The sequence below is a fragment of the Pleurodeles waltl genome, chromosome 3_1, assembly GCF_031143425.1.
Source record: "Pleurodeles waltl isolate 20211129_DDA chromosome 3_1, aPleWal1.hap1.20221129, whole genome shotgun sequence".
Taxonomy (NCBI): domain Eukaryota; kingdom Metazoa; phylum Chordata; class Amphibia; order Caudata; family Salamandridae; genus Pleurodeles; species Pleurodeles waltl.
The window spans coordinates 417,855,786-417,881,698 of record NC_090440.1 but is presented as its reverse complement, the minus strand read 5'-3'; the positions used below and the strand labels follow the sequence as shown (position 1 = coordinate 417,881,698).

The 25,913-nt window shown below is 43.0% G+C and overlaps 1 protein-coding gene across 2 annotated transcripts in view; it reads right to left on the bottom strand.

The window, feature by feature from the left end:
* LOC138284178 (aminopeptidase Ey-like) overlaps positions 1 to 25,913 on the bottom strand; it is a 534,815-nt gene that overhangs the window by 361,205 nt on the left and 147,697 nt on the right. For both annotated transcript variants that reach the window (XM_069222674.1, XM_069222675.1), the window contains exon 2: positions 12,605 to 13,368. In XM_069222674.1, coding sequence (XP_069078775.1) covers positions 12,605 to 13,209 — 605 coding nt within the window. In that variant the 5' untranslated portion in view covers positions 13,210 to 13,368. The remainder of the gene's footprint in view (positions 1 to 12,604; positions 13,369 to 25,913) is intronic.

Below are 25,913 nucleotides of genomic sequence, written 5' to 3'. Positions count from 1 at the left end.
AAGGATCCTCATTAATGAAATTGTGCTGATAGGGAATAATGCTTGCTGAATTTCACTGCTGAACTCGAATGTTTGTAATTATATTGACGCAGTTGACTTTGTTATTAATTTGTACCAGAATGTGTTGTAGTCCAAGCTTTGATTAGATTACGTTTCTTCCGCCGCTTTGGACAGCCAGTATTGTTTCAGTATGTGTTTCATTTGATTTTGAGATTAATCTACATGATCTTACAATTGTCAATAGAGGGAAATAAATATTCTAACTTTTACTAAAAGGTGTGGTTATTCATGACTGAAAGGTCATGGTGCGTGACAATTACCTACTCTATTAATTATTACTGTTATTGATTGTTGTTGATTATTGATATTGTGTATTGGATATTGATTAATGATTTGCATGTATTGGAGCTATGGTAAGAACATCTTAATTGCAAGTCAAAGGTTCATCGACCTATTAGCGTCCCCTTGTCAGATGCGCTAACAGAGATGGTAGCAGAGGATGGTTAGTCTCCTTAAAATCTTATCATAGTCGTCCAGTACAGGATAACAGGTGTTAACGTTGTTGGTAAAGAGAGTTGAAGGTTTGTCTCCTTAAGAATCCATGATAGATTTCCAGAGATAGTAACAGAGGTGAAGGTTCATTCCTATTGAGATTTGGATTTTATTTTTCAATTATGCTAAGTGGAGAGAAAATGTTTCCTTAAGTCGAGAAATGACTTTCTTAGAATCCTGGATCCTGCTAATGGTTGCTTGAGGATGTTCTGGGCATTCTAGTGACAGTGTGAATGAAGTAGGTTGTGCTTGCACAGCTTATGCAAATTGCAGGTGAATTGTGAGGTTTGTGAGGTTGAGGGAGTTTGCATACTCCAAATAAAGTTGTAGAAGGAGTGTGCGTACTCCGCAGTGTGAGAGTAAGGAAGACGTTGAACTTCACATGTGTGTGGCGCTTTGTGCTCAACAATTGTCCATGTGATTGTTGATGTACGGACCCTCCGTGGTCTAAGACTCCACAGTATATTGAAAAGTGTATGAAACACTTGGTTTTAAGTTGTAATCTGTTTGGTTTAGTAGATTGATCAGGCATGGTCGACAAGTTAGAGTGCGAGTCAAAGTGAGTGAAAGAAAATTTCGACTGAGATCTGGTGAGTCCTATGTGCACAAGGACAGACCCACTGATCAGTTAAGGGTAAAATTTGCTGGTCGAATTTTGCTTGCGAATCTGGGAGACTGAGAAAGAAGGAGTAGCTGTAAGTATGGGAAGAGCCATCAGTGAAAAATCCATAAGGTTTCTGAAGTAATTGTGTTACCTTTCCTGTAGTAAACCAACAGATTTGGTTTTTGATGTTTGGTTTTTGATTAGTGCTTGCAATTTTTGCATTAGTTTGTGTGAATCGGAGTTTGGGAGGACAAGTTGCAAGACTTTGTCAGCCGCAGTATGTGTGAGTGTGACGCCACTGGAGCCGCGCTGGGATAGGTTGGTTAGTGAGAAGGGTCGGGGACAGATTGGCAGCCGTCCGTGAGAGGCAATTGGTTGAGAAAGTAGGTGAAAGGAATTTTAGGATTAAAAGTCACTTACTGATTTGATTTTGAATAACAAAAGGTTGAAAAGATGAAATTATAAAAACTTTTCAAATGCGTGCTTTATTTTTCTACCTTATTATTTTTTCCACACAAACTTATTATTCAGAATATAGGAACTTCTCATTAATAATTTTTATTAATACATCTGCGCTAGCAAACCCAATGATTTTGGTGCAGTCCTAGACTTACAAAGAGTTGTAAAACTGGTAAGGTGTCAAAATGGTACACCTCCCAGAGGTGATGTGTGAGTTATTAATAACAGAACCCTTTTGGCTCCCGATGGACTTCGTAGAACTGTGACATAGGTGTTAAGAGAGTGTGGTGAAGTGAATGCAGGTTTAGAATGCTGAGTTGGAGGTTACACGCAAACGAATACAGACGTATAATACCCAGCTCCACATGTGGTATAGTAATTAGTGCGTACCCAGGCTGGGGAAGATGCTACAATAGACACAAGTGTAACAAGGAGAAATATTGTTATTTCTTCTTGTTACTTTCTTTATCTAAGTGTGATGCATTCCACATCACTCATAGGTAAAGAAAATTGTCTTGTTTTTGTGCTGAAAGGTGTCCAATCCTGCTCATACTGCAGGCAACCTTGGCCCATAGTGCAAGAGTAGCTGTATTGGCTCTAGGCAGCGCACAGTGTGCCAGCACAAGGAGGCAGCAGAAGTGCACCATATCTTTGTAAACATGATGCATTTCAGATGTCTTCCTTTAACGCAAGGCAGTGCTGCAACTTACCTTGATCTATTGCGATGCGTAAACTGTTAGTAAATCTGCTCCAACGTGTTTTGCTTTTTCTTGATGTACATAGTTGGGATGGAAAATACTTCTGCCTGGTCAAGACATGTATCCCTGCCCTGAATGATCAACTGTATTGTTGTCTGAATAACAAATGCTGATTTTTGTCATAGGCAAACACGGATCATGCGTGTGCTCCATGACATAGGCCTGTCTCACGGATTGCAGTTTTGTTGCACAGGGAAGGGCGCCTAAAGGACTACCCTTATAGTGGTGGAAGTCTACTGCCTTCTCCAGGAGTTAAACATCCCAAGTATGGTGGTGGCAGTATACCGTGTAGTGATCAGCAGTAGAGAACAGGTCGTTTTTACCCTGTTTAACTAGAGTGAGGCCTATAGGCTCACTCGCCTTTTTAAAGGTTTGCCTGCTGTGTGTTTAACTCACCCTTGACCTACATCAGGTTGGGGTGGAACTGCATGTGGGATAAAAACATTTGCTGAATGGATGTAGGCATGCATCTCATACACTACATATAGGGCGCAGTGTTGAACAGTGTGCACATAGCAAATATGTGTGTGCTGGCAGTGTATGATTAAAGTGACACAGTGTGTGATGCAGTACAGAGAGACTGCAGTATTGAACAGAGTGCGCAGACAGTGAGTGTGCTGCATCTATGAATGCTGGTAGTAGCATGGTACATGGGCACAACAGTACTAGACAGTGGAATGTGCTAGGAATGTACACTGAGTATGAAGTGCCTGCACTGGTACATTACATGAAGGACCTCAAGTTCCATTTTGGAAAGCCCAGGCCTGCCTGGTGAAAACATGAGGAGTAGAGGAATTCCCTCAGAAAGTGTTCTCTATTGCTGCATTTCTGTAAGCTGTGTAAGACAAGCACTAGATGAGGGCGCACTCTCTATGCATTTGAAAGGGTTTTTTGATTCAGTGACAGACCACAAGGATGTGGCCTGGACACATCTCAGGAAGGATGAGGGGGCTGATAAGGGAATTATGAAGGATAGGGCCCAGCATTAACTTTAATGCACATAGAACTGTGGCTGACATCCTGGTGTGAACTTTGTTCACTGCCATGAATCTAGTGTCTGGTAATTAATCTTTTGAGCCCTGCCTTTTGTTACGGATGTAATTTCAGGAGGAAGGGTGAAGAGGAGAAATGTCAATTTTAAAGAAGCAGCACCCCAACATAAAACTTCAAACGTCCAGGCCCTATATCACATTTGTGGTCCTAGTAGGCAACTATAAGTAATGGAGTTTGAGACCCCCAACTTTATCATCTTCTGAGAAGCCAGCCAGGCTGCATGATGAGGAATGGAAGGTCTGCAAGACTTCTGCCTGTGACAGGACTAGGGACGTGACCTCACCCAGGGAAACCAACACCAGTTGCCCTTCAGTCTGAAGCACCAGTACCTGCCTGCTTGTCAAGACTGGTGTACCTGTGTGAGAGAGAGAGATCCAGAGGGGAGGCCGGACTTGTGGAACTCCTGAGCCACATGTGAGGAGCTCTGCCGCACCGATTGGGACATTGCTCATGTGCATTGTTGTGAGTTTGGCAACCTCATATGCCAGGAGGTGCTGCTATGCACCAAAGACAACTGCTGCATCAATCGGTCATCGCTCTTGTGCAGCGTAGTGAGTTTGGTGACCCTATATGCCAGGAGGGGCCAGCATGCACCAAAGACAAGTGCTGTATCAATCGGGTCGTTGCATGTGTGCAGCATTGTGGAAGTTTGCAATCCCATATTCCAAAAGGAGCCACCATGCACCAAAGACACATGCCGTATCGATTGGGTTATTGCCCATGTGTAGTAATGTGAAAGTTGTTGCCTCTGGTACACAAAGGAGGGGCTGCCGTGTTCAAAGGAATCCTCCATGTGTGGGAAGTTGCTGCATCCCCATGTGCCAGGAGGGTCTATGGGAGAGGCAACCTAAGTCTAGTGAGGTTCGTCTGAGCGACCCCATATGCCAAGAGGGGCTGCACAGAGCACTGAGGTCAGAGGTCCAGGTCATTGCCTGTGACTCGAAAGTACTGCTACAGCCAAGACGTGGGGAGTTTGATGTCCATTGAGACCTAAGGACAGAGGAAGCGCCATTGGAGCATGGAGACTGCACTCATCCTCGAGAAAAGTGAGAAACAACTTACTGCATGTAGCTGGAGCCGGAGCAACTCTGATTGTCAGACAATTGGTGGGTGGGGCTCAAGAAAGAGAGTCGAAGCCTGCCAGGAGCTGCACATGTGAATGCATGTGGCCCAAATTTGCTGATCTGGGCCAGGACTGAGTACCGCCAGAGCGGATAAGCTGAGAACTGGCCCTACCAGGCCTTGTGGGATATATCACCTTTGGTTTTGCGACCCTACTTGACTCTAAGTGACTACACCTTATTGACTGAGTACGAGAAGGGGATACCCCATGAAATAACCTAGTAGGTTACACTCCTTGGATGTCACCATGTGTGAAAGGGGAATAACAACACTCATTACATAGGCATTGTGTATCCGAGGTGTAGCCTGACAACTTCTAGAGTGCCTACCTCACAGGAGAATGGTGTTATTGTTTTTTGAATGTTGTTTACCTTTTGCACATTGAATTATCAGTCGTGTTCACTGACCTGTATCTACAGTTTCTTCTGGAGGAGTATTGACTGCTCGTGTCATGCCATTATCTGTGAGTCAGGCGCAGAAGGGAGTGCTTGACCCAGTTCAGCAGGATATATAGTAGGGTGGGCCCCTGGACCTCAGAAGTAAAAGGCCTCAACCACCTAGCATCCTTAGGGCCCTGAATATTTGCATGAACAGACCTATTTCCCCCCTTGGCCAGGGCTCTATGCTCCTCAACTGTTAGGGGCATAGGCAAAGTCCAATTACATAATGCACATTTCCAAGACGCAGAATTGCCAGACACCAATTTATAACCCCTAGCCCTCTGGCCCGCTCTGGTGCAGACGTGAGCAGGCGGGCGCTGGCGGGCTCGATTTTGGCGCGCCAGCGGCGCACCCGCTGCGCACATCCGCTGCACGGCTGTGTCACTGCCGGCATTTTATTCCCTTGCCAGAGGCCTAGACCGCTAACAAACTGGAACCGGAAGCGGTACCCGGCCGGGAACAGGAAGCGGGCTCTAACAGGCCCTAACTTCCCAAGAGGTCCAGAAAAAATGAAGACCCCCCAGTCCAGAGAAAAAGAAAAGGCACCCTAACAACCCCCCAAGGTAAGCGCCGTAAGGGAAAGGCGCGCCTGTTGCGAACCAAAGCAACCAACTTTAAGACTTTAAAAGTTGAAAAATATCACCCATAAAAAAGTCAGCTTAAAAACGTAAGAATTTTGAAAATATCACCAGAAAATAAAATAAAAACAACAGCTTTAAAATCAAAACAGAATGAATATTTCAAGATTCAAATTGCAGTCAAGCGCGCAAACACATGCGTTCACCTTAGTCTGCGCAGCTGTGTCACTGCCGGCATTTTATTCCCTGTGCTAGAGGCCTAGACCGCTAACCAACTGGAACCGGAAGCGGTACCCGGCTGGGAACAGGAAGCGGGCTCTAACAGGCCCTAACTTCTCGAGAGGTCCAGAAAAAATGAAGACCCCCCGGTCCAGAGATAAAGAAAAGGCACCCTAACAACCCTCCAAGGTAAGTGCCGTAAGGGAAAGGCGCGCCTGTTGAGAACCAAAGCAACCAACTTTAAGACTTTAAAAGTTGAAAACTATCACCCATAAAAAAGTCAGCTTAAAAACTTTAGGAATTTTTAAAATATCACCAGAAAATAAAATGAAAACGACAGCTTTAAAATCAAAACAGAATGAATATTTCAAGATTCAAATTGCAGTCAAGCGCGCAAACACACGTGTTCACCTTAGTCTGCGCAGCCGTGTCACGGCTGGCATTTTATTCCATTGCCAGAGACCTAGACCGCTAACCAACTGGAACCGGAAGCGGCCCCCGGCCGGGAACAGGAAGCGGGCTCTAACAGGCCCTAACTTCCCGAGAGGTCCAGAAAAAATGAAGACCCACCGGTCCAGAGAAAAAGAAAAGGCCCCCTAACAACCCCCCAAGATAAGCGCTGTAAGGGAAAGGCGTGCCTGTTGCGAACCAAAGCAAGCAACTTTAAGACTTTAAAAGTTGAAAAATATCACCCATAAAAAAGTCAGCTTTAAAACTTTAAGAATTTTTAAAATATCACCAGAAAATAAAATTAAAACAACAGCTTTAAAATCAAAACAGAATGAATATTTCAAGATTCAAATTGTAGTCAAGCGCGCAAACACATGCGTTCACCTTAATATGCCCCTATGTTCCTAATTATTGAAGTGGTGTTTATATGCCTGTTTACTTACAGAGATTTCTTGAATTCTTCAGTACAATGTTTTAATTCTACATACTTTAATCTCTCAAATTCACGAATTATTTATCTCATATTTCGTAAAGATTATGATTTGTTGTTCTTTTATTAAAGTCAAATTATGTTTTCCCCATTGGAACTCCAACTCCCTGAAAATAACAATGTAAAATAATCATTCTCCTATATAACGACCTCCCTCAACACATCATAGCATCCTTCTCACTTCTTTTTGAGTTCTGCAAGAAACTAAAGACCTGGCTCTTCCAGTAAGCACCTTGGGCACCTCACACCTACACACCTGCCCAAGTGCCTGGATACCCTCTCGAGTGATTAGTGTGCTATACAAATCAACATAACATAACATATATATGCACAAGTATAATCTCAAGTTGGGGGAAGATTCAAATTTCATTAATAAATAGTCAATTCTTCAGTTTACACTGTAGAACACTTTTCCAGTTATCATTTTATCATTAGACATGGAAGCATGCTGTTCCTCACAGGGGGCAATATTCCTAAAAGAAAGAATTCTAAAATCTCCACTGACACCCAAGCTAACTTTAAGTATCTTCTGTTTCTTTGTTAAACCTTGTACACCTTTGTCCCAGAATAACTATTTGGTAAGCCAAATCCACAATGCTTGAGAGTGTAAGCATGATGGTGAAATCAGGGCTTTTCTACTTTTCCTAGTCTAAGAAAATGTTATCAGAAAGGAAGGGTATACCTTGTAGTTGTCTTTAGCCATAGGTTTTTATAGACATGTGTAATCATTGGCAGCAGTACAATTTTATTAGGTTTAACGTAGCGCATAAACCACATTAAAATGCTTTGTTTTCTTCTTCATCTAGCCAATTCGAAGTTCTTGAAATGTATTACGAATCCCAAAATATTGGACTTTTCCCATTTTCATATGCAAATAGTTAATCTAGTCTGGACTTTGCATTCTGGTAATTGTAGTCCTGGGTTTATAATAATCAGGATTACAAGTATCGGATTGCAAAGAAAACACCTAGATGGGATAGCAGTGTCAGGCTGATACCAAAAGCATGTTAACAAAAAAATACCTTTTCCAGCCCAATTTGACAACAAGCAAGCAAGGCAGACTCTTTGCAGGGGGTGGGGGTTACAGGCCCCATTCACTGTACAAACGTAGGCCAAATTGTGTATATTACATCACAATTGTTTCAAGGTGTGGTTTTATTGCCAAGTCTGAAAGGGTGCTAAAAAATGTGCCTGTACTTCATTATGGTCAATGTCAGAGCCCCCTTCAGTGGGCCATCGGGCATGCAGGAGCTACTGGGCCCAACTGTGGTGGCTGATACCTTTTACATCTGATATCTCGGGCCCCACCTACTATGATCCCACCCAACTGGGCTAAGTACCCATTCTCCACTTGATTCTCAGTGGTAGCTATGGTTGAGCAGTGAAGGCTCCCTTGGGATGGGGGATGTAGATATGGGTTAGTGAACACGACTCATAACTCAAAGTGCAAACAGTACGATCAGTAAATCAATGTTCAGCAAAATACTTGCTTTTATAAGAATAAGTAGTAATTTATTTCTAACTCTACACATGGAAATAAATGCGATGTTCAATGCGACAAGACAATCCATCCTTAAAGTTTGGGCTCTAATAGTTGTCAGGCGAATCCATGTCACAACTTCCTTTGTGTAACATGTTCAGTGTTATTTCCCATTCACTGGTTGCCACGCGTCAGGGAAAGCAAACTATTAGGCCATACTAGAGTTCTCCCTTTTGACCCTTTAGGAACTTAGTCAAATGTGTCTCTAGTGCTGCAGTACCATTAGCAGCGAGTTTTCCCTGGGCCCAACTAGCCTAATTCACATCTTACTGCTCTCATAATACAAAACAGTTCAGAGATGCAATGGGTGTCTGCTCAGTTCTGAGAAGTTAGACTGCTTGTGGCCCACATTGTACCCCCCATGTCACAGGCTCTCTCTCAAGAGCATTGCTGCCAGACGTCTCACAGATGTCAGAGCAGTTTCCAGCTCTCAAAGATCCAGTTAGTTTACTTTGCTCAACTGGGGAAAGGAATCCTTTCTTCATCTACCAACTGGCACAAGCAAGGGTGCTACACTGTCCATGGCATCTCAAGCAGTCCTCAGTGGTGAGTCATAGGCAGCTCCTTCACAGTGTGTTTCCCAAGTACTTTGGCAATGTTGATACCGGCAGCCTCTTCTGGCAAACGGGGTTCCCAAGTACTGGTTTATCCAGGGGCAGGCTATCACAGCACACACACTCCGGCCCAGTCAGTCATAAGTCTTGGCCCTCCTTGAAATGGTTACTTTACTGGTGCCCCCCTGGCATACAGGGTCACCATAGTGTACTTGTATGGGTGTAGCAAGACCCACACAGCACTCAGCACATGGCTCTCCTGCCATACAGAGGTCGCCCAAAATAATCTTGCATAAGGGTTATGGCCCAAACAGACCACAGACAAATCCTCACCCCCTGCTCAGGGAGACCTCATCATAGGGCTCCCTACTGGACTGATTTCCCTCCAGCACTCTCCTCTTCCTCACAGGGCACACTGGTCTTGGCAATCAGCCAGGCACTGGTGCTCCAGGCTCCAAGAAAGGTGGTACTGAGTGATGTTCCCTCACCGAGCACGGAGACTATCAGGCCTTGCACCCCCCTTCCTCCCCTGTCTCCAGTCCTGGTCACAGGCATAAGTCTTGTAGAGCTACCCCTTCTCACACAACTAGTCTGCCAGCTTGACAGATGGCAAATTCCTAGGGAATTAACCCCCCTTTTTTATAGTCCTTTTCCAGACACCACATGTGACTTAGGGTCTAGGTCTTTGAAGTTTTATGTTTGGTTCTGTTTTTTTGTAGTGGGCACTTCTTTTCATCTTCCTTCATGAAAGATGTCTGTTGCAGTACAGCACTTTGACAGTGCTGTAGTCTTTTGAGTTAGTGAAGCAGAGGTGGAATCTTTTCTCATGCACAAAAGCATTACCAGCACAGGTTGGTGCATCTTGCCAACGTTCTCATACACAGCTCCTATAGCACAGACAGGGAGCAGCAATTCATGCCCCTCTACACATTCAGAACAGATACAGCAAGAGTAGTGGCACAGAGCAAGCCTCTCTTGACAAATATAAGAGTTTAGAAGATAGCATGACATTGACAGGAGATAAATAGAAATACATCATTTCGATGGAGCCAGGAGCTGTAAGCTGCAGTGATTGAGGTATTGGAAATAGGAATCCAAAATCAGGACATTTTAATTAGTGGCGTGACACTCCTCCACCCTAACAGAGGAGCCGTGTCTGCCTACACAGCCCTTCTGCCTCTAGAAACAGATTTTGACAAAGCCCAATCATTTACTGCTGTCATAACTACGGGCCATGGTGCTGGTGTACTGAGACACAGGCAAGAGCAAGGCGTAATTGTGATAGCCCTAGAAGGGTAGCAGTTTGGGCATTCATGCTCCATCTTGAACCTCCAGGAACCATGCACCATGGTACAGAAGAGATGGTGAAACTGCAATGCTGGTACACTGCTGTCAATAAGCTAAATATGTACTGCAATCCCACCTGCAATTCTACCTCTGTGCTGCCCTTCAACATGACTCTCAGTCTCGAGTGAGACTGAAAGCCTAGAGATTAGGTAGCACACAGTCCATCTGTTGCTGGCTGGATGGGAGTCACTGGGGACAGAACGGGCATGCAAAAACTGTCCTTCAGACCTTCAGCCCACTGTGGTTTTGTCTCATGGATGGTGTTGTATCATAGCAGTAATATAATAGAGGGTAAGGAAAACCAAGACTTTGTGAGTGCACTAGCTTCAAGGTAAACGACTTCAGTGAGGGAGGATATGAACCAAAAACTACACCTTTGACCTGTCACGTAGGAGATGAGTCACTGGGCTGTTGTGATTCTTCTAAAGTTGCATATGCGAATTTATCGTTGATTGTGTTGAGGACTTCTAGAGATAATGATAGTAGAATGTATGTGGGATATTTGATCAGAGAGTATTCACATGTGTGGGTGTGCTAAATACAATGTGCATGCAGGAACTTTACAAAGCATTAGGATTGATGTACGTGTTGGGCTCTGTGGGGCAGGTGTGCCAAGTGAGATGTAATGGGGGTGGGGTGGGGTGGGGTGAAGATCAGTTCATGGGAGGAGAGTGTTCATGAGAGAGAGAAATAGATTGTAGTTTTCAAGCTTTACATCAATTTACACGGGTAATTCAGTTTCAATTTGATGTCAAGTAGTTCATTTTGGGGAGTGGTTGAAGAGATTTCTGCACTGCTCAGTAGGACATAGCTGTACTGGGACACCTAAAGACATCACAGCATAATATGCTACATTTCTTGGCCACAAAACAAGAAAACTGAGGCCAAAAAAGCAAAATGAGTAGTATTTTTGGGAAGCCAACTATATGCATGTCATGCTAACACTGTTCGCAGCCAGCAAACCAGAGTTGAACAGCAAGCATGAGGTGTGGAACGAGTTGTTTGATGCTAGCGAGAGTGAAGAATCCAGTGTAAATGTTGTGCTCTCTCTGGCACCACCTAGACATGGTGCTTCCCAGCATGCCATACGGGGCTGGAGGGAGCTGGTAATATTCCCCCCTGCACCCTCCTCTCATCTTAATGAAAGGTAGTACGAGGGTGAAGAACAGTATGTATGTCAGGTTACTCAATGATGCGGTGGAGCAGAGGGAGAGCAGAAAGGTGATGGGAAAATGAATCGGCCATCTAGGGTAACGGGAAGGGGACAAGATATAAAGGTGATGGGCAAAAATCAAAGTAGGAGGACTGACAGTGAAATGCGGGTGGGGGAGGGCAGGAACACATCACCGGAGAGGAAAGGGAAAGAAGGACGAGCTAAGGAGACTGGAACACTGACGTATCTGATGTGTCAAAATCTCCAGTAGTCTTTTGCTTCTTTTTTTACAGACTTGGCACAGTTTGTTTTGAGGTTCTTGGTGGCAGGCTCTACCTCCAAGTACCTTAGAGTCACATTACAGTGCAGGAGAGAGAATGAAAACACTTTTCTCCTGCCCACCCTCTTTTTATAGACTCGGTGCACAGCTGGGTCAATTAAAAAAAGAGGGTCAATTAAGTTTCTGGTGATGGGTTAGTAAAATGAAGGCCAGTTCAGCTTCCAGTCTTAAACGTTAAGCATTAACCATCCATCAACAATTCCAAATGTATCATATTCCTTGGCACTTACCCATCCACTAAACTCTAAATTGGGCCCAAAGTATCAATTAACATTTCTGCAAGTGAAACAGTTTGCAAATGAATAGATTTTAAACAAGCATTGGCAATTACAATAGATCTGACTTATGAATGCACTGTCGAGCCAGACCGAATAATCCATGTAGGTTAATGAGTGTCCTCCTCCCATCTGTGCTGCTGCCACAGGAAGACACCATAAATGATCTAGTTATCTAAGATGCTTTAATAACATTACAGTGGCATGTGTGTGCTCAAGTTCAGGCACCTGGATAAATAAATGAAATGATCAGACTGTGTGGAGGACATGCACTTTTTTCGTGGAAGCTCACAACTTCTGTCCAATCACAACATGCCTCCTGGCTCCCAACATCTGGGCAGAGCCAAAGCCCCTCTCCTGGTGCTTCTCACATAATTTTCTGGTGACTACTGCGCTGCCTGGCAACAAACATGAGTTCAACAAATGTGGGAAAGTATAAGTGTGCAGTTCATTATTCAAATACATTGTTCATGATCTTTCGGAATTAACAGATATGTTTCATTGGTAGTAGTGAGGCAGCATTATTTAAGCTAATCGTATGTATGGAAGAGCTTATGTGCATGTTCAAACATGAATACCTCACAAGATAATAATTTACTGAAGGACTGAGCAGATTCCTTTTGTACATATTATATTTAAAAAACTGCAAAACACACACCAAAGATCTTACCTGGTTTCATCGCCCTCCTTGTATTCACTTCTGTAGAACCCGGCCAGGTCATCTGCCAGCTCTCCTGTGAACTGACTGTATAGAGCATATTCTTTACCAACTTCTAGATATTTGGTCAGCTCCACTACCAAATACTGGGTCGGTACCTCCAGCCATGTTTTTGTAATGCCTGGAGCAGTAGACCTATATCTGGCAACCAGTGAAACGAGAAACTCGCCCTGCATTGTGTAGTTCAGCTTGTTGCTGTGAATCAGGATAAGGTTTGTGGCGACATCGCATCTGAAATACACAATGCTTTTCCCTTTAAAGATATAGAGGCCTTCGGAGTTCTTCTCCAGGTAGGGCTGCAGCTCCACATCATAATGTTGTGGGGTGATGGATTTTGGGAGACGTCTCCTGTTCCACGGGTTGTTAGGCTGTGGAGTGGTGGGCTCTGTGGTTGTTGATCCTGCCCCATCTGTGGGCACGGTGGCACTTGGTCTCATATTTTTATACATTTCTTTCGAATATACGACGGACAACCCAATGATCGTAGCGATAGCAGTCACGGCAAACAGGATGCACACCATGGCCAGCAAGTTGCTGATGTAGAAACCTTTCGCCATTTTCAGAACGGATAATTACTTGCAAAATGAGAAAGTGAACGACTTTGTGATCCTGTTGAATGTCTGCAAGCCACTGCCAGCAGAAGGTCGACGAGTCCACAGCTGACCGAGAAAATATTAACTTGAGGGCAGCAAGGTAAAGCTGGGAACCAGCTACTCCTGTTGAAAAAATACAAAAATCACTGATGCTGAAAAGTAGTGTTAGTCCATAAATCCAAACGTCAATCTATCAGGGCTCACATTTCTGTAATGAAGAGCTTTTCAAGTATTCCTAAAGTGCTGTTTAGAAAGCTAGAGTGCTGAGATATTTTCTATGATTGCTTCATTGTTTATAAACCCATAATTCACAGTGGACTACACATATGATAGGCTTATGCAGAATAGAATGCAGCTATAGCTCTAACAATTACTTGGAAATAAAAACGCCATAGCCTCTCAATCATGAGCCCAGCATCAGCTCCAAGCGGAGATCGCATGAGGTTTAGGACCCTTACAATCGTACAACCTTGAAAGATTGCACACGAGCTAAAGATTCTTATTCATGCCACACCTGTGGACGTAGGATTTGCCCTGCTTCACTGAGACGTCTATCTGTCCCTCCTTTCATGAAGTTGTTGAGGAGGTGGTCCTAGAAAGTCTGAGGTCTTAAAAGCCCACTAACATCAGAAACCAGTCCGCTACAGAACATCTTTTTCCCACATTAGATCAAAGTATCTGATAACATCAATCTGACCAGTCACTGATCGTAAGATACATCAAGCCAATATTCAAGATATACGCTGACCTAACTCCAGGTTTATCGCAACAAAGACACAGTTTTACTCTGTTGCTTAAGCAAATTCGACTTTTTTAAATCCATGTCCAAACAGGGTAGTCAGCTGGCCATAGTTGTCACAAAAGCAAGGGACACACAGATGTCAGGAACTTAAACAAAAACCAGCAGCTATGGAAGGACTACCATATATGTTTCTGGCTTATTTGACCCTGCCATAGGAACTTAAGTCGTACATCATTAATCTAGTCCTCCCTCATAGAAAGAAACGTAGGTCAGCTTGAATTGGTTTCTACTTATTGCTGTTAGTAGATATGTTTTGATTGAATACATGAATGCATGAATGAATACATGAATGAATGGATCTGTCATTTATATAGAGCACGAATCTGTCATTTTTTATAGAGCAACTGTTACCGCAAAAAGAGCTGTCCTATTGCGCCCAGGCCAGCCCATAAGCACGGAGGAGAAAGGTCCATAACTAAACAAGGAATAGTTAAACAGTTAAGTTGAACAGGCACGTTTAACTGTTTTCTGAAACGTTAATAGTAGGCTGAGCTCGGAGGAACGGAGCGATGGCATTCCATGCTCTGAAGGTTAAAACGGAGAGGGATCGGCCATTCTGTTTTTTTTTTAATATACGTATCTAGGGGCTAACATCAGATGGTGGGCGCTAGGACGCAGGGCACAGATGGGATGGTATCGAACGTATGTGGAAGATTCACCGTTTCTAGCCTGGTGCTGTTTACTGGCTTGTGGAAGTGACATAGTACCCTAAACAGGGCCTCTGAGCAACTAGCAACCAGAGACACAGGTGAAAATGAACAGAAATCATTGTTGTAGAACCTATTAAAAATCCCAAATATGGACGGGTCACAATATTGTGACCACAATATCGCTGGACAAACTTTCAAACAGTTAAGTGCACAGAGGGAAGTAAGGATTCACTATTCTCGACTCCACATCTTCGTACCTTGAAGATATATATATGTATCACCAACGTACATGTATGTGGAGTTAGGTATAAAAAATGTATAGCAACTTAACTTTCAACATTTTGATCCTCTATATTGTGGTCACAATATTGTGACCTGTCAATATTTGGGATTTGATATTGCCAGCCCACACCATAGAAATAAATGATTTTCGTTTTTGCCCCAAGATCAAACAAGCTACAGCGTTGTGTAGTACTTACACCCTGTGAAATAGATATTTTTGCAAATAAATAATTGCATTACAGATCATATTACCATGTTGGTCGTAGAGAACATACAGAGCATGTCTCTGGCACAGTCAAGGTAAGCATGTGGAAAGCGTTCCTGATAAAGGACCACAAATGGCCACAACTTTTAAAAAAATTCCGTAATGCTGGATGCATGGAGAGTCCAAAATACAAAATATGCTTTTGCCTGTAGCTTTGAATAAACTTGCCTCAGCCCTCCCAGCAAACACAAATTCTACATTGCCAGCATTTTGAGGAAAAAGGAATGTTTAGTTCCGGGACATCGCTTCCTATAAGTGGAGAAAGGGGTTATTTTCCGTGGAGACTCTATGGCTAGATGTTATCGTAGGGGACAGGTAGGAAGACTCCGGCCAAGAAGAGTTGGGAAATTCCCTATGTGGTGCTTGTCGGTGGCTGTGCCCTGTTATGTTGCACCTCACTCAAAAATGTAATTGAATAATTTGGCTTTCAGGAACTTTCGGGAGAACAAGTCATATGGTTCTTGTCTCCACCAGATGTATTTGTTCTTAGTGCGTGCCTTAACTGTTCTGATAAAAGAGTTAGGGCCACATTTATATAGTGGTAGGAGCTCCATTTCTCTACCAGGGCAATTGAGTAAATTACTGTGTCACCCTGATGGAGATGCCACCAGCCAGATTTAGAAATGACCACCAAGCAAGTGGCCACTTCTAAAGCATTCCAAGAACAGCTATCATGGTGGGACCTGTCAATGCTTTTTGCTGTTTGGTGCAGGGCTCACCCCACATGAGGGAGCCTTGCACCAAACAGTTTTCTTGTTTTTTGAAAAAGAGAATCTCTAAGCAGGATTATCTTTTTGAAAATAAAAAAGGCAATGGTGACGCCCCTTGGCCATAGTAGTCACCTCCCATGGTGAGGGGGTATTTTGTCCCGTCCCATCAGGGTTTGCTTGTCGATCACAGGCAGTTAAAAAAGCTATATGTCCATCCTTCGTAATTGGAAGGATGGAAGTATAGACAATTCTGCAATGGCCCGACAGAGTAAGGGCCGTTGGAAGAGTTTGGCTACGGGGTGACGGAGTAGTCAACGCCGTACCCAAACCCATGGTCCGCCTTCTTTAACATTGGGTAGGTGGACCACAGTGGTAACTGGGAGGGAACTCTGTCTCTTTTGCCATTGAGTTCATTCTCAGCCAACGTCTAAATCAAGACCTTATTCTTTTGATGGCATTGAAGTCCTCAGTGTACAGTGCATCTACGACAGTGGCTAGGAAGAGGTGTTTCAAACATTTTGTGATGCTGCAAAGGCTCACATAGAGTCAAATTATTAGCCCACTTGTATTAGGTGTATTATGTGTTATATTTTAATACCTCTGTGCCGTAGCATAGTTCCCCATGCAAACTTTCACTGCGAGGGCTAGCTTGCAATCAAAATGGATCTGCCATTTTCTCACAAGCTAGTTAGAAAACTGTTTTGCTCATGTCTACGAGCCTAATTTATATTTTGGTTGAGAAGGAACTCCATTCCCAGGGTGGCAGAGTTGCCTCTGGCCCAACATAATGGTCAGCCCAACTGGTTTAGAGTCAGAAAGACTATAGTTTTGATGATAGCGGAGACTGCTCCAACTCCACCATGGTCATACCCCACCGAACAGCCTGACAGAGGTAGGGCCACTGGAGGTTTGGCAATATGTCTGCCCACCTAATTTAGATGGTAGACCTATAGCTGGTTTTCAAAGCCCCTCACCACCAGGAAAAAACTGGTGGTGAGTGGCACTAGGAAGTGCTCAATTCCCTCCTCGTCATGGTTTTCCTCGCACGGCAAAAGGTGTATTGACATTTTCATTTTTTATCTTTTTTTAATTCTACTCTGGGATTTTGTTGGAAAGTTGCAAGTTGGTGTACTGTTTTGTCGGATTTACTGAGCTGTCAGTCGAACTTACAATGCATTTCCAGGAACTGCAATTCCTGAAAAATGAAGATATGTGAGCAGAGACAGCTGACATCTCTAAATATGGCGTAGTATGCTTGCCTTGGCGGGAGTAAAGTACTCAGGCAAGGCAACGGTAATTATTCTGTCTGCCCAAATATAAATCAGCCCCTGCGAGTGGATGGGTTTGGGAAACGTTTTTTTTTATAACTTATAAGTGGCATCAAAGTCCCTATTTTAATGTGTAAAACTACATGCAGAAACATGTGTGAAGTACTTGTAGCAAAGTATTCATGAGAATTAAAAACTTTGTACCATCTATCTGAACATGACTACCAGTGTTGGACTGGCCTGTTGAGCAGTCTGGCTATCAGGTGGACTAGCCTGGAAAAGCCTGTATGCCTGCTGCTTTTTTTGGTATGGTTCATGGACATTGATTCACCAAAATGCCAAGGGTAGCAGAAGTAATATCATATACCCTTTGACCTTAATGATATGACAGAAAGTGAAATCATATGACCTTCACTCAGAAGTTTTCTAGGAAGTCATGTCACATGACATTAATCCCAACAACATCCTCATAAGTGACATTGATTAAGTTCCATAATACCTGCATGATTAATATAACAAAATAACCTAAAGGCCTATTTTAGATCCGCCTATATTATGGTGCTGACTTGATCTTTGAAAGTTCTGTGTCATAATAGGTGCCTTGAATTGTTGTAAGCAAGCAAATTGAATAAGCTAGACCTCTTCTATGTAGTTTCTGCCTGTCAGAAAATTTGAAAAGAATGAGGTCCAATAATTAATTTTAAAGGAGTATTTCACACAAATTTGCTAAAATCCAACAGACCTTCCAAGGGCACTCAATACATATTCATATCATTTCATGGTGTGCCAAGCGAATGAAACCTGAGACTCCCCAGGAGTTGAGCCCATTTATTCAAAATGTACTATGAGGGCCATCATATGTTAAAAGTTATCTCTAGTAAGTGGTTGGTGCCCCCATATGCCATGGGTGCCCCTAATACCAATGTCAGAATTTTGCCATTTATGCTGTTCATGTACCGTAGGTGATCCTTATGTTAAAAATGACCTCAGTACGTCAGGGGTAGCTTTTTGTCATGGCTGCCACCATCCCATATGTCAGTTTGTCCTAATCTATACCAAAAATTATTTCCAATGTCTAATACCAGCATTTTGCCATAGGTGCCTCAGCCCACTAATTTCCTCAAGTATTCCAACATTTGCCCATGGGTGCCCACATCTCACAAATTACCCTAGAATGCCTGTATCAGTATTTTACCACAGGTTCCCATTATGCCAAGAATTACCTCCAGTGTGCCAATATTTTCACACACTAAGTCTCCCATGAACATACTTACCCGCAAGCATGCACACACCATGCACTTATAGACATTTTTTAATTATCTCAACTGCCACCAAAGGTCCAACCCAGGTAATTGTGCTTAATTTTTTTACACTTACAGTGAATACTAGACTGTTATTCACTATTAATATAATGAAAAAATAGACAGAAATAAAGAATGCAGAGCTTCCCTTTTATTATTGGCGCTGACTCTGCCACCTCTGAGGCCAGAGGTCACAAAGGCATTGCAAGGGGTCGCAAGTGGCATGCCAGGGATCCCAGTTGTGAGGGGGTTGCACAAATGTAAATTAGGTGTAGATTGTAAACAAAATAGCTAAAATAGCTAATGTAAATTTCCCTGAATCCTAGATCATTTACAGTGTTTGTTTTTCTCTGACAGCAACAGAGATGTGGGGATGGTAGTTATTAATGTAAGACTTCAGAGTGCAGTTTTGTGTGTGTGAAAGCGCAGGTCCTAGAATCACAAGAGGTGTTTTAATAGTTTTTTACTACCACGGCATGTTAAACTTGAATTACATGTCCAACTTTCCAAATAAATTGCACCCTGCCCTTAGGGCTACCTAGCCCAACCTTAGGGGTGGCTATATGTAATAAAAAGGAAGGTTTGGGCCTGGCAAATGGGTAAATTTGCCAGGTCATAATGGCAGTTTAAAACTACACACACAGGCTCTGCAGTGGGAGGCTTGAGACATGTGTACAGGGCTACTGTAGTGGGTGGTACAATTAGTGCTGCAGGCCTACTTTAATGGGCATTTAATTTACAGTGATAATTCCTTTCCCCCTGCGCTGGCAAACAAATTGTTGCCTAGTTCCAATGCAGGTACCCTTGCACCATGGAGGCAGGATGCCTGCATTGAGGGGATAATAATTTTTATGCAAAAAAAAATCACAAGAGGTGTTTTAATAGGTTTTTACTACCACGGCATGTTAAACTTGAATTACATGTCCAACTTTCCAAATAAATTGCACCCTGCCCTTAGGGCTACCTAGCCCAACCTTAGGGGTGGCTATATGTAATAAAAAGGAAGGTTTGGGCCTGGCAAGTGGGTAAATTTGCCAGGTCATAATGGCAGTTTAAAACTACACACACAGGCTCTGCAGTGGGAGGCTTGAGACATGTGTACAGGGCTACTGTAGTGGGTGGTACAATTAGTGCTGCAGGCCTACTTTAATGGGCATTTAATTTACAGGAACCAATAATGCACTTTACAAGGGACTTACAAGTAAATTAAATATGCCAATTGTGGGTAAGCCAATACTGCTATATTTTAAGGAGAGAGCACAAGCAATTTAGCACTGATTAAAGTGTACAGAGTTCTAAAGCAAACAAAAGCATGGTCAGAAAATGAGGAGGAGGAGGAAGACAAAGAGTTTAGGGGTGACCCTGGAGAAAGCATCATTTTCAACAGTGGCCCTCCTGACCAAACCATGGGAATAGACAATTTGCACTATGATACTATTAGACTCTATTGGTAGGGGTTTTATATTGTTTGGGCAACTATATTTTGAACATATTTATAATTATATTATGATATACCTGATGGTTGCGTTGTTGTGTGGCTAAGAAATCAATACCGTAGGTCTAAGGTGGTCATTTTGACAAACCAATGATAAAGGGTATAGGTTGATTATTTTTGATGAAAGGTCACAATAAAAAGCAGGAGTCCTGGCTTATTGATTGTAAAATGCATATTTTAAAGTCAATAGGCATTTAAGGGACAGTTATTGCTCTGTATTAAAGCCTATATTTAGGTATTTTGTTAATAGAATCTCACTGAATACTATAGTAGGCAAGGGTGCTGGTGCTGGTTACTACCTCTTACAAACCACATATAGCTAACACCTTTTAGGAGAGATTCAGTTTTGCTTTGCCAACTGTAATTTTATGACTGTGTGCCCAATGGTTGCGTTGTGGGAATGCTTATGCTCAGTACAGGAGGCCTAGTTGATTATGGTGGGAAGCCAAAGACAACAACTACAGCCCTGATTTATTCACTAGGATGAAATATTTCTGTTGGCACAGGTCTGATGCGTGCAATGAGAAATGTTATGATGAATGCATTAGGCCTGACATATCAACAGTGAAAAGCATAGGCTAAAATCAATAAGCATGTAAGGGTGGATAGTTATTTTTCTGTATTTAAGCCTACAGGTAGGTTTTTTTGTTACATGAAATGTCACAGATTGACTTTGTAGGGAATGGTTTCGTGTTGGTTATTGCATCTGACAAACCCTAGTGGGAAGAAGATTTGCACTGTAATAATTCTTACTGGAATCTCTTTTTAGCTGTCTGACAGTATCTTGTAATAAAATATAATTAAATAATGCAGGCATATATATATATATATATATATATATATATATATATATATATATATTGAAGAAACATAAAGAGACAGAGTTCTGGGGCTAAAATATGGTGGCCCGGGTCGGGCTCCAGTAGCCCTTCACATAGTCCAACACAACTTTCCACGGCATAAGGAAGACACTTCAGGTTCAAGATGCAAATTAGTTTAATCCAGTATGCACCTCCTCACTCAACTCATTTCGGCCATAGTCTTGATCACGGTAGGAAGTAGAAACTGACAAAGACACTATAAATATAGGTGTAATAACATAAACAAAGGACAAGCATTATCCAATATATATAACTGTGTAGGACGTGCCAGTCATATTAACCTGATCCAGGTTCACCACGGTTAATCAGTGTATGAATAATATTCATGAATATCATGGCAGCAGTAATACGAAAGAAAGAAATGCTCCAAAAAATATATTATGTAGTACATATATTGCTGGTGCTTTCCACAGATGTAAATGGAGCACCCAGGTCATTTTAGTCAGGACACGAGGAAATCATAAATCAAATAACCTTCTTCAGTACTACCTCATAAAGCAGGCAATCAACCACACATGTATACATTAGATCTCTGCTTGCAGGTAGATACTAGCTGAGAAACCACATTATGTTATACTCCATTTTATATTATACTGGTTACTGCAGCATGTTACAGCACTAATGTTTATTGGAAGCACATCCTCTGAGCATAGTGTAAAATGTAATCTCAATTGAACTAAGCCCACTCCCATAGTAGATTGAAGTACATTACACTGCGTATATTATTATGCAGGACAAAGCGCAGTCGCTTGTTGGAAGCACATCCAAGTAGCATAATGGAAATTATTATCCAAAACCTACATAGCCCACTCCCATGGTGTTTAGATGAAAAATCTCCTGGCCGTACAGGAGGCCTGTGACATAAACTCTACCGCCCTGAGAACAAGAGTCAAATTCAGCCCATATAGCAACCGGGTCTAATGGTTCCTGTGCATAAATAAAGTAATAAAGGTTAACCCATGTACTCACACAGCCTAAAAGTCAATGCAGGATGTAACTCATAACCTTAACTTCCGCCTCAGTGGGCAAAGTGTGTCCATACACAGATCAGTGTAGGGAGGCCAATCTCAACACAGTGCTCATCAACATCATACCACACACTTGAAAATCGTGCCCAGTCAACTCAGGCGAATAGTGTAGTGAAAACTGCATGAAGTGCTCAAAAGGAAGTCCCTGAACTCACTCAATACACGTGAGGAAACTGGGCTGATTGCAGTACCCCTCTTGCTTTTTGCCCCCATTTTTACGGGCGAGCCTAAAGTACTCCGTTCCATATTGTTATCTCTCTTTGGGCCTCAAACCATGCCCATGTCACGTCAGTGTCTTTCATTGGTTCGTGGACTTGCCTTTTAAAATCTGCTTGCTTTCATTAGTGGAAGGCATGCATACATCATGCCTTTTCCAGTGGTTAGCCAACCTTGAGAGCAGCGACCAAGTACTGAAAACATACGAGATTCGCTGTTTTCCATCCGATTTGTGAACTACTTTTTCTCTTTTTTCGCAGCGCGATCTCGCTTTGCAGAAGTCATGTGCTTTGCATGACATTGACTCTGTTACGTAGATAATTGCACTTTTGCCGATAGGTTTCACTACGAGTGAACTGTTATTTCCGTTTGTGTGTCTGCTTTGCACTGATGTCAGCTCACTTATGTGAAACTTTAAAGTTTATATGGCAAGAAAAGTCTAGTTAGTTATGTGAAACTGTTTTATTTTCAATTTATGTGGCAAGAAAAGTCCAGTTAGGAGTTTACAATGCTAATTGCTCGAGCTCAAGCAAATGTGAGGCCGTTTGCATTGCAAATGCTTGATTATTAATGTTGGTGTTTGCTGACTCTGATTGTGCCCTGGGCACTGCTAACCAGTCCCAGGGCATGTGCTCTGATTAAAATGTGGTATGCAAATTAGACCTAATTATAATTGGCTCTGACAACCTACCTATAAGTCCTTAGAATATGGTAGGGCATGCAGTGTAGGGACCCCAGTATAGTTAGTGCACCCATAGGTGCACTGCTGTGGTGTCCACTGTCATTTTAAAGGCAGGCCTGCCTTCCTGGCTGCTTTCAAGTTACAATTAACCCCAAATTCGACTTTAGAAGTGAAAGTACATCCAAAGTCCTAAACTATCCTATTTTGTCATATGTCACCCCTAAGGTCTGCCCTAGGTACCCCAAGAGTTGGGTGCAGTGTACATATAAGAAGGGACTTTAGTAGAGATGTTTTATAAGCCTTTGTAAAGGGGAAAAAAAAATTGTTTTCCCGACTGTAGTCAATAGGCTCCCTAGGCTAAAATTAGGAGATCTTATTTTAAAATAATAAAGTCTTATTTCTAACAGAGAGGAGCTAAATATATCAAATTTGGTATCAAATTAAATGTTATAATAAATCCAACAACTTGGCAAGGTCGAACATATTATAACAAGCACAGAGATCAGGTTTTAGAACTCTTTCTGAAAGTTACCAAATTCAGCCCTGTAGTGCCCTTTCCTGATTGGTTAGCCTCAGGCAGCCTGCGCCAAGTTGCCTTGATGAGGTGTGAAGTGGGCTGGGCTGAAACAAAAGAAGCATCTAGTGTGAGGAAAACTGCTGCAGCAGATGGCAGAGCAGGATGCAGGAGAGTGGCCAAACTGGTTTTCAAAGGAGGAAAAGCCACCTGGGACAAAAACTGGACCTCCACCATGTCCTGTTCCCCCAGCCAGATAGGAGCCGCACTAATTAGTTTAGGAAAGGGGCTGAAGGGGGTGTGTTATGGAAACTTGATCATACAATTGGGTGGACTATTGTAAGTTCTACTACACCTTTACACCTTTCCTCACATGCACCAGGTGCTCTGCTTTCGGAGGGGGGAAGATGGTCGAGGGGGAGGGTGTTGGACTGGGGGGGATCTCGACTAGCAGAGGGGGATCACGAAGTACAGTCAACCTGAAATCATGACTATATATAATTCTTACCTGGAATTTGAGAGGGATAGCTAATGCCTCCAAATGCAGCAGAATATATAACTACCTTAAGCGTCATGCAATACACATTGCAATACTCCAGGAGACACACCTTACAAAAAATGAACTCAGCAGGGTAGGAATTGGCTGAGAACAATATATGGCACTCAAGCATCAACATACGCAAAAGCACACAAATAGACAAGGAAGGCAGGTATGTTCATTTGGGGGGCGAACTGGATGGTAAGCAATTGACCATAACAGGAATTTTTGCACCCAATATTAAACAGGGAGATTTTTTATTATCCACCTATGCAGCCCTAACATAGGACCCGTTAATACCCAGCATTTGGGGGGGAGATTTCAACTGCTTTCCAGACATAAATATAGACAGATCTCACCCTCCGCTTGAGGGTGCTCAAAGTAGAAGAATCTCTCAAGCGCTGCGAACATGGTTGACAGAGAGGAGACTCCACGATGTTTGGAGGAACCTACACCTCACAGACAGAGAATACTCCTTCTTCTCCCCGGTACACCAACACACCCGGATAGATCTGTTATTATGTTCCAGTGAACTCACTCAACTCATGGACAAGGCAACATACCTAGCTAAAACTATATCAGACCACAGCCCCCTAGTTACTGCAATGCGATGGGGTAAGACAATGACACGTATTCCTACCTGCCTCCTGCAACCCTCTCTATTACGGGATCCCCCCTTCCGTGCCTAGCAGCAGAGGGTATAGATTCATATTTTAAGATAAATGCAAAATCGACATCATAAAGAGCAGTCGAGTGGGATGGGCATAAGGTGGTAATACGAGGTTTATGTATGTCGGCGACAGGCGGTGTCAGACGTACGCTGATCAGGGAACTACATGATGTGGAGGGGAGACTGCGGGAGGCGGAGAGGGGGGTGGAAAGAGGTGGGGGAGACAAGAAAGAAGTGACGGAATTAAAAGCATAATAGACCGAGACTGGCGCGCGCTTGAGGAAATTTGACTACCGGCATTATACGGTAAGATTACATGCTGAGGGGGATAGATCCAGCAGATTGTTATCATGGCTGGTAAAAGATGAGCAACAACATTCCACCATAAACGCCATTCGGTTAGATACGGGCGACATAGTCAATACACATAGGGAAATTAATGAGGCTTTTAAACAATACTACACCACTCTGTACAAAGCAGGCCCCACCCTGTTGGAGGAACAGTTGGGAGAATTCCTACAGGCATCCCTGCTGACCCGCCTGACGGAAACACAACTATTAGATTTGGAAAAACCAATAGAAATAGACGAGATTCACAAGCCCTGAAGCAAATGGCCCATAATAAAGCCCCAAGTGGAGACGGCCTCCCAGCAGAGTACTATCAGGTTCTTTCAGCAAAGGCGATAAAACCATACCTAGAAATGCTGCAAGAGGCATACGAAAAAGGCCACCTCATAGAATGACAACGAGAGGCGATTATCGTGGTTCTCCACAAGAAAGGACGTGGCCCTTTGGATGTCCGGTCCTATCGCCCCTTATCTTTGCTGTACTCTGACTGCAAATTGCTGGGGAAGGTGCTGGCAAATCGTCTCCTCACGATGATGCCGGCATTAATTCACCCAGATCAATCGGGTTTCATACCCAGCAGCAGTACTTATATCAATATCAGGTGCCTTTTAAGATTAATAGCAGAGACCCCGGAATCAGACCATTCACGAACGGCGTTCTCACTAGATGTAGAAAAAGCATTCGATACACTACGCTGGGCATACCTGATGGAGGCCCTTAAATATATGGGTTTCGGAAACACATTTACGAGATGGGTAACAACGCTGTATGCAGACCCGAAGGCCAGAGTTAAGACAGGTGGGATTATATCAGAGAGATTCACGATTAGCAGAGGCACCAGACAAGGTTGCCCATTATCGCCATTCCTGTTCGCATTAGCAATAGAGCCGCTTGCGGCTCAGCTACGATGTGAAGCTCCACAATGGGGTATTCCCGATGGGGGTGAATACAAAATCATCTCCCTCTACGCAGATGATGCATTAATATATTTACGTAATCGATCTGAATCCCTGCCTGA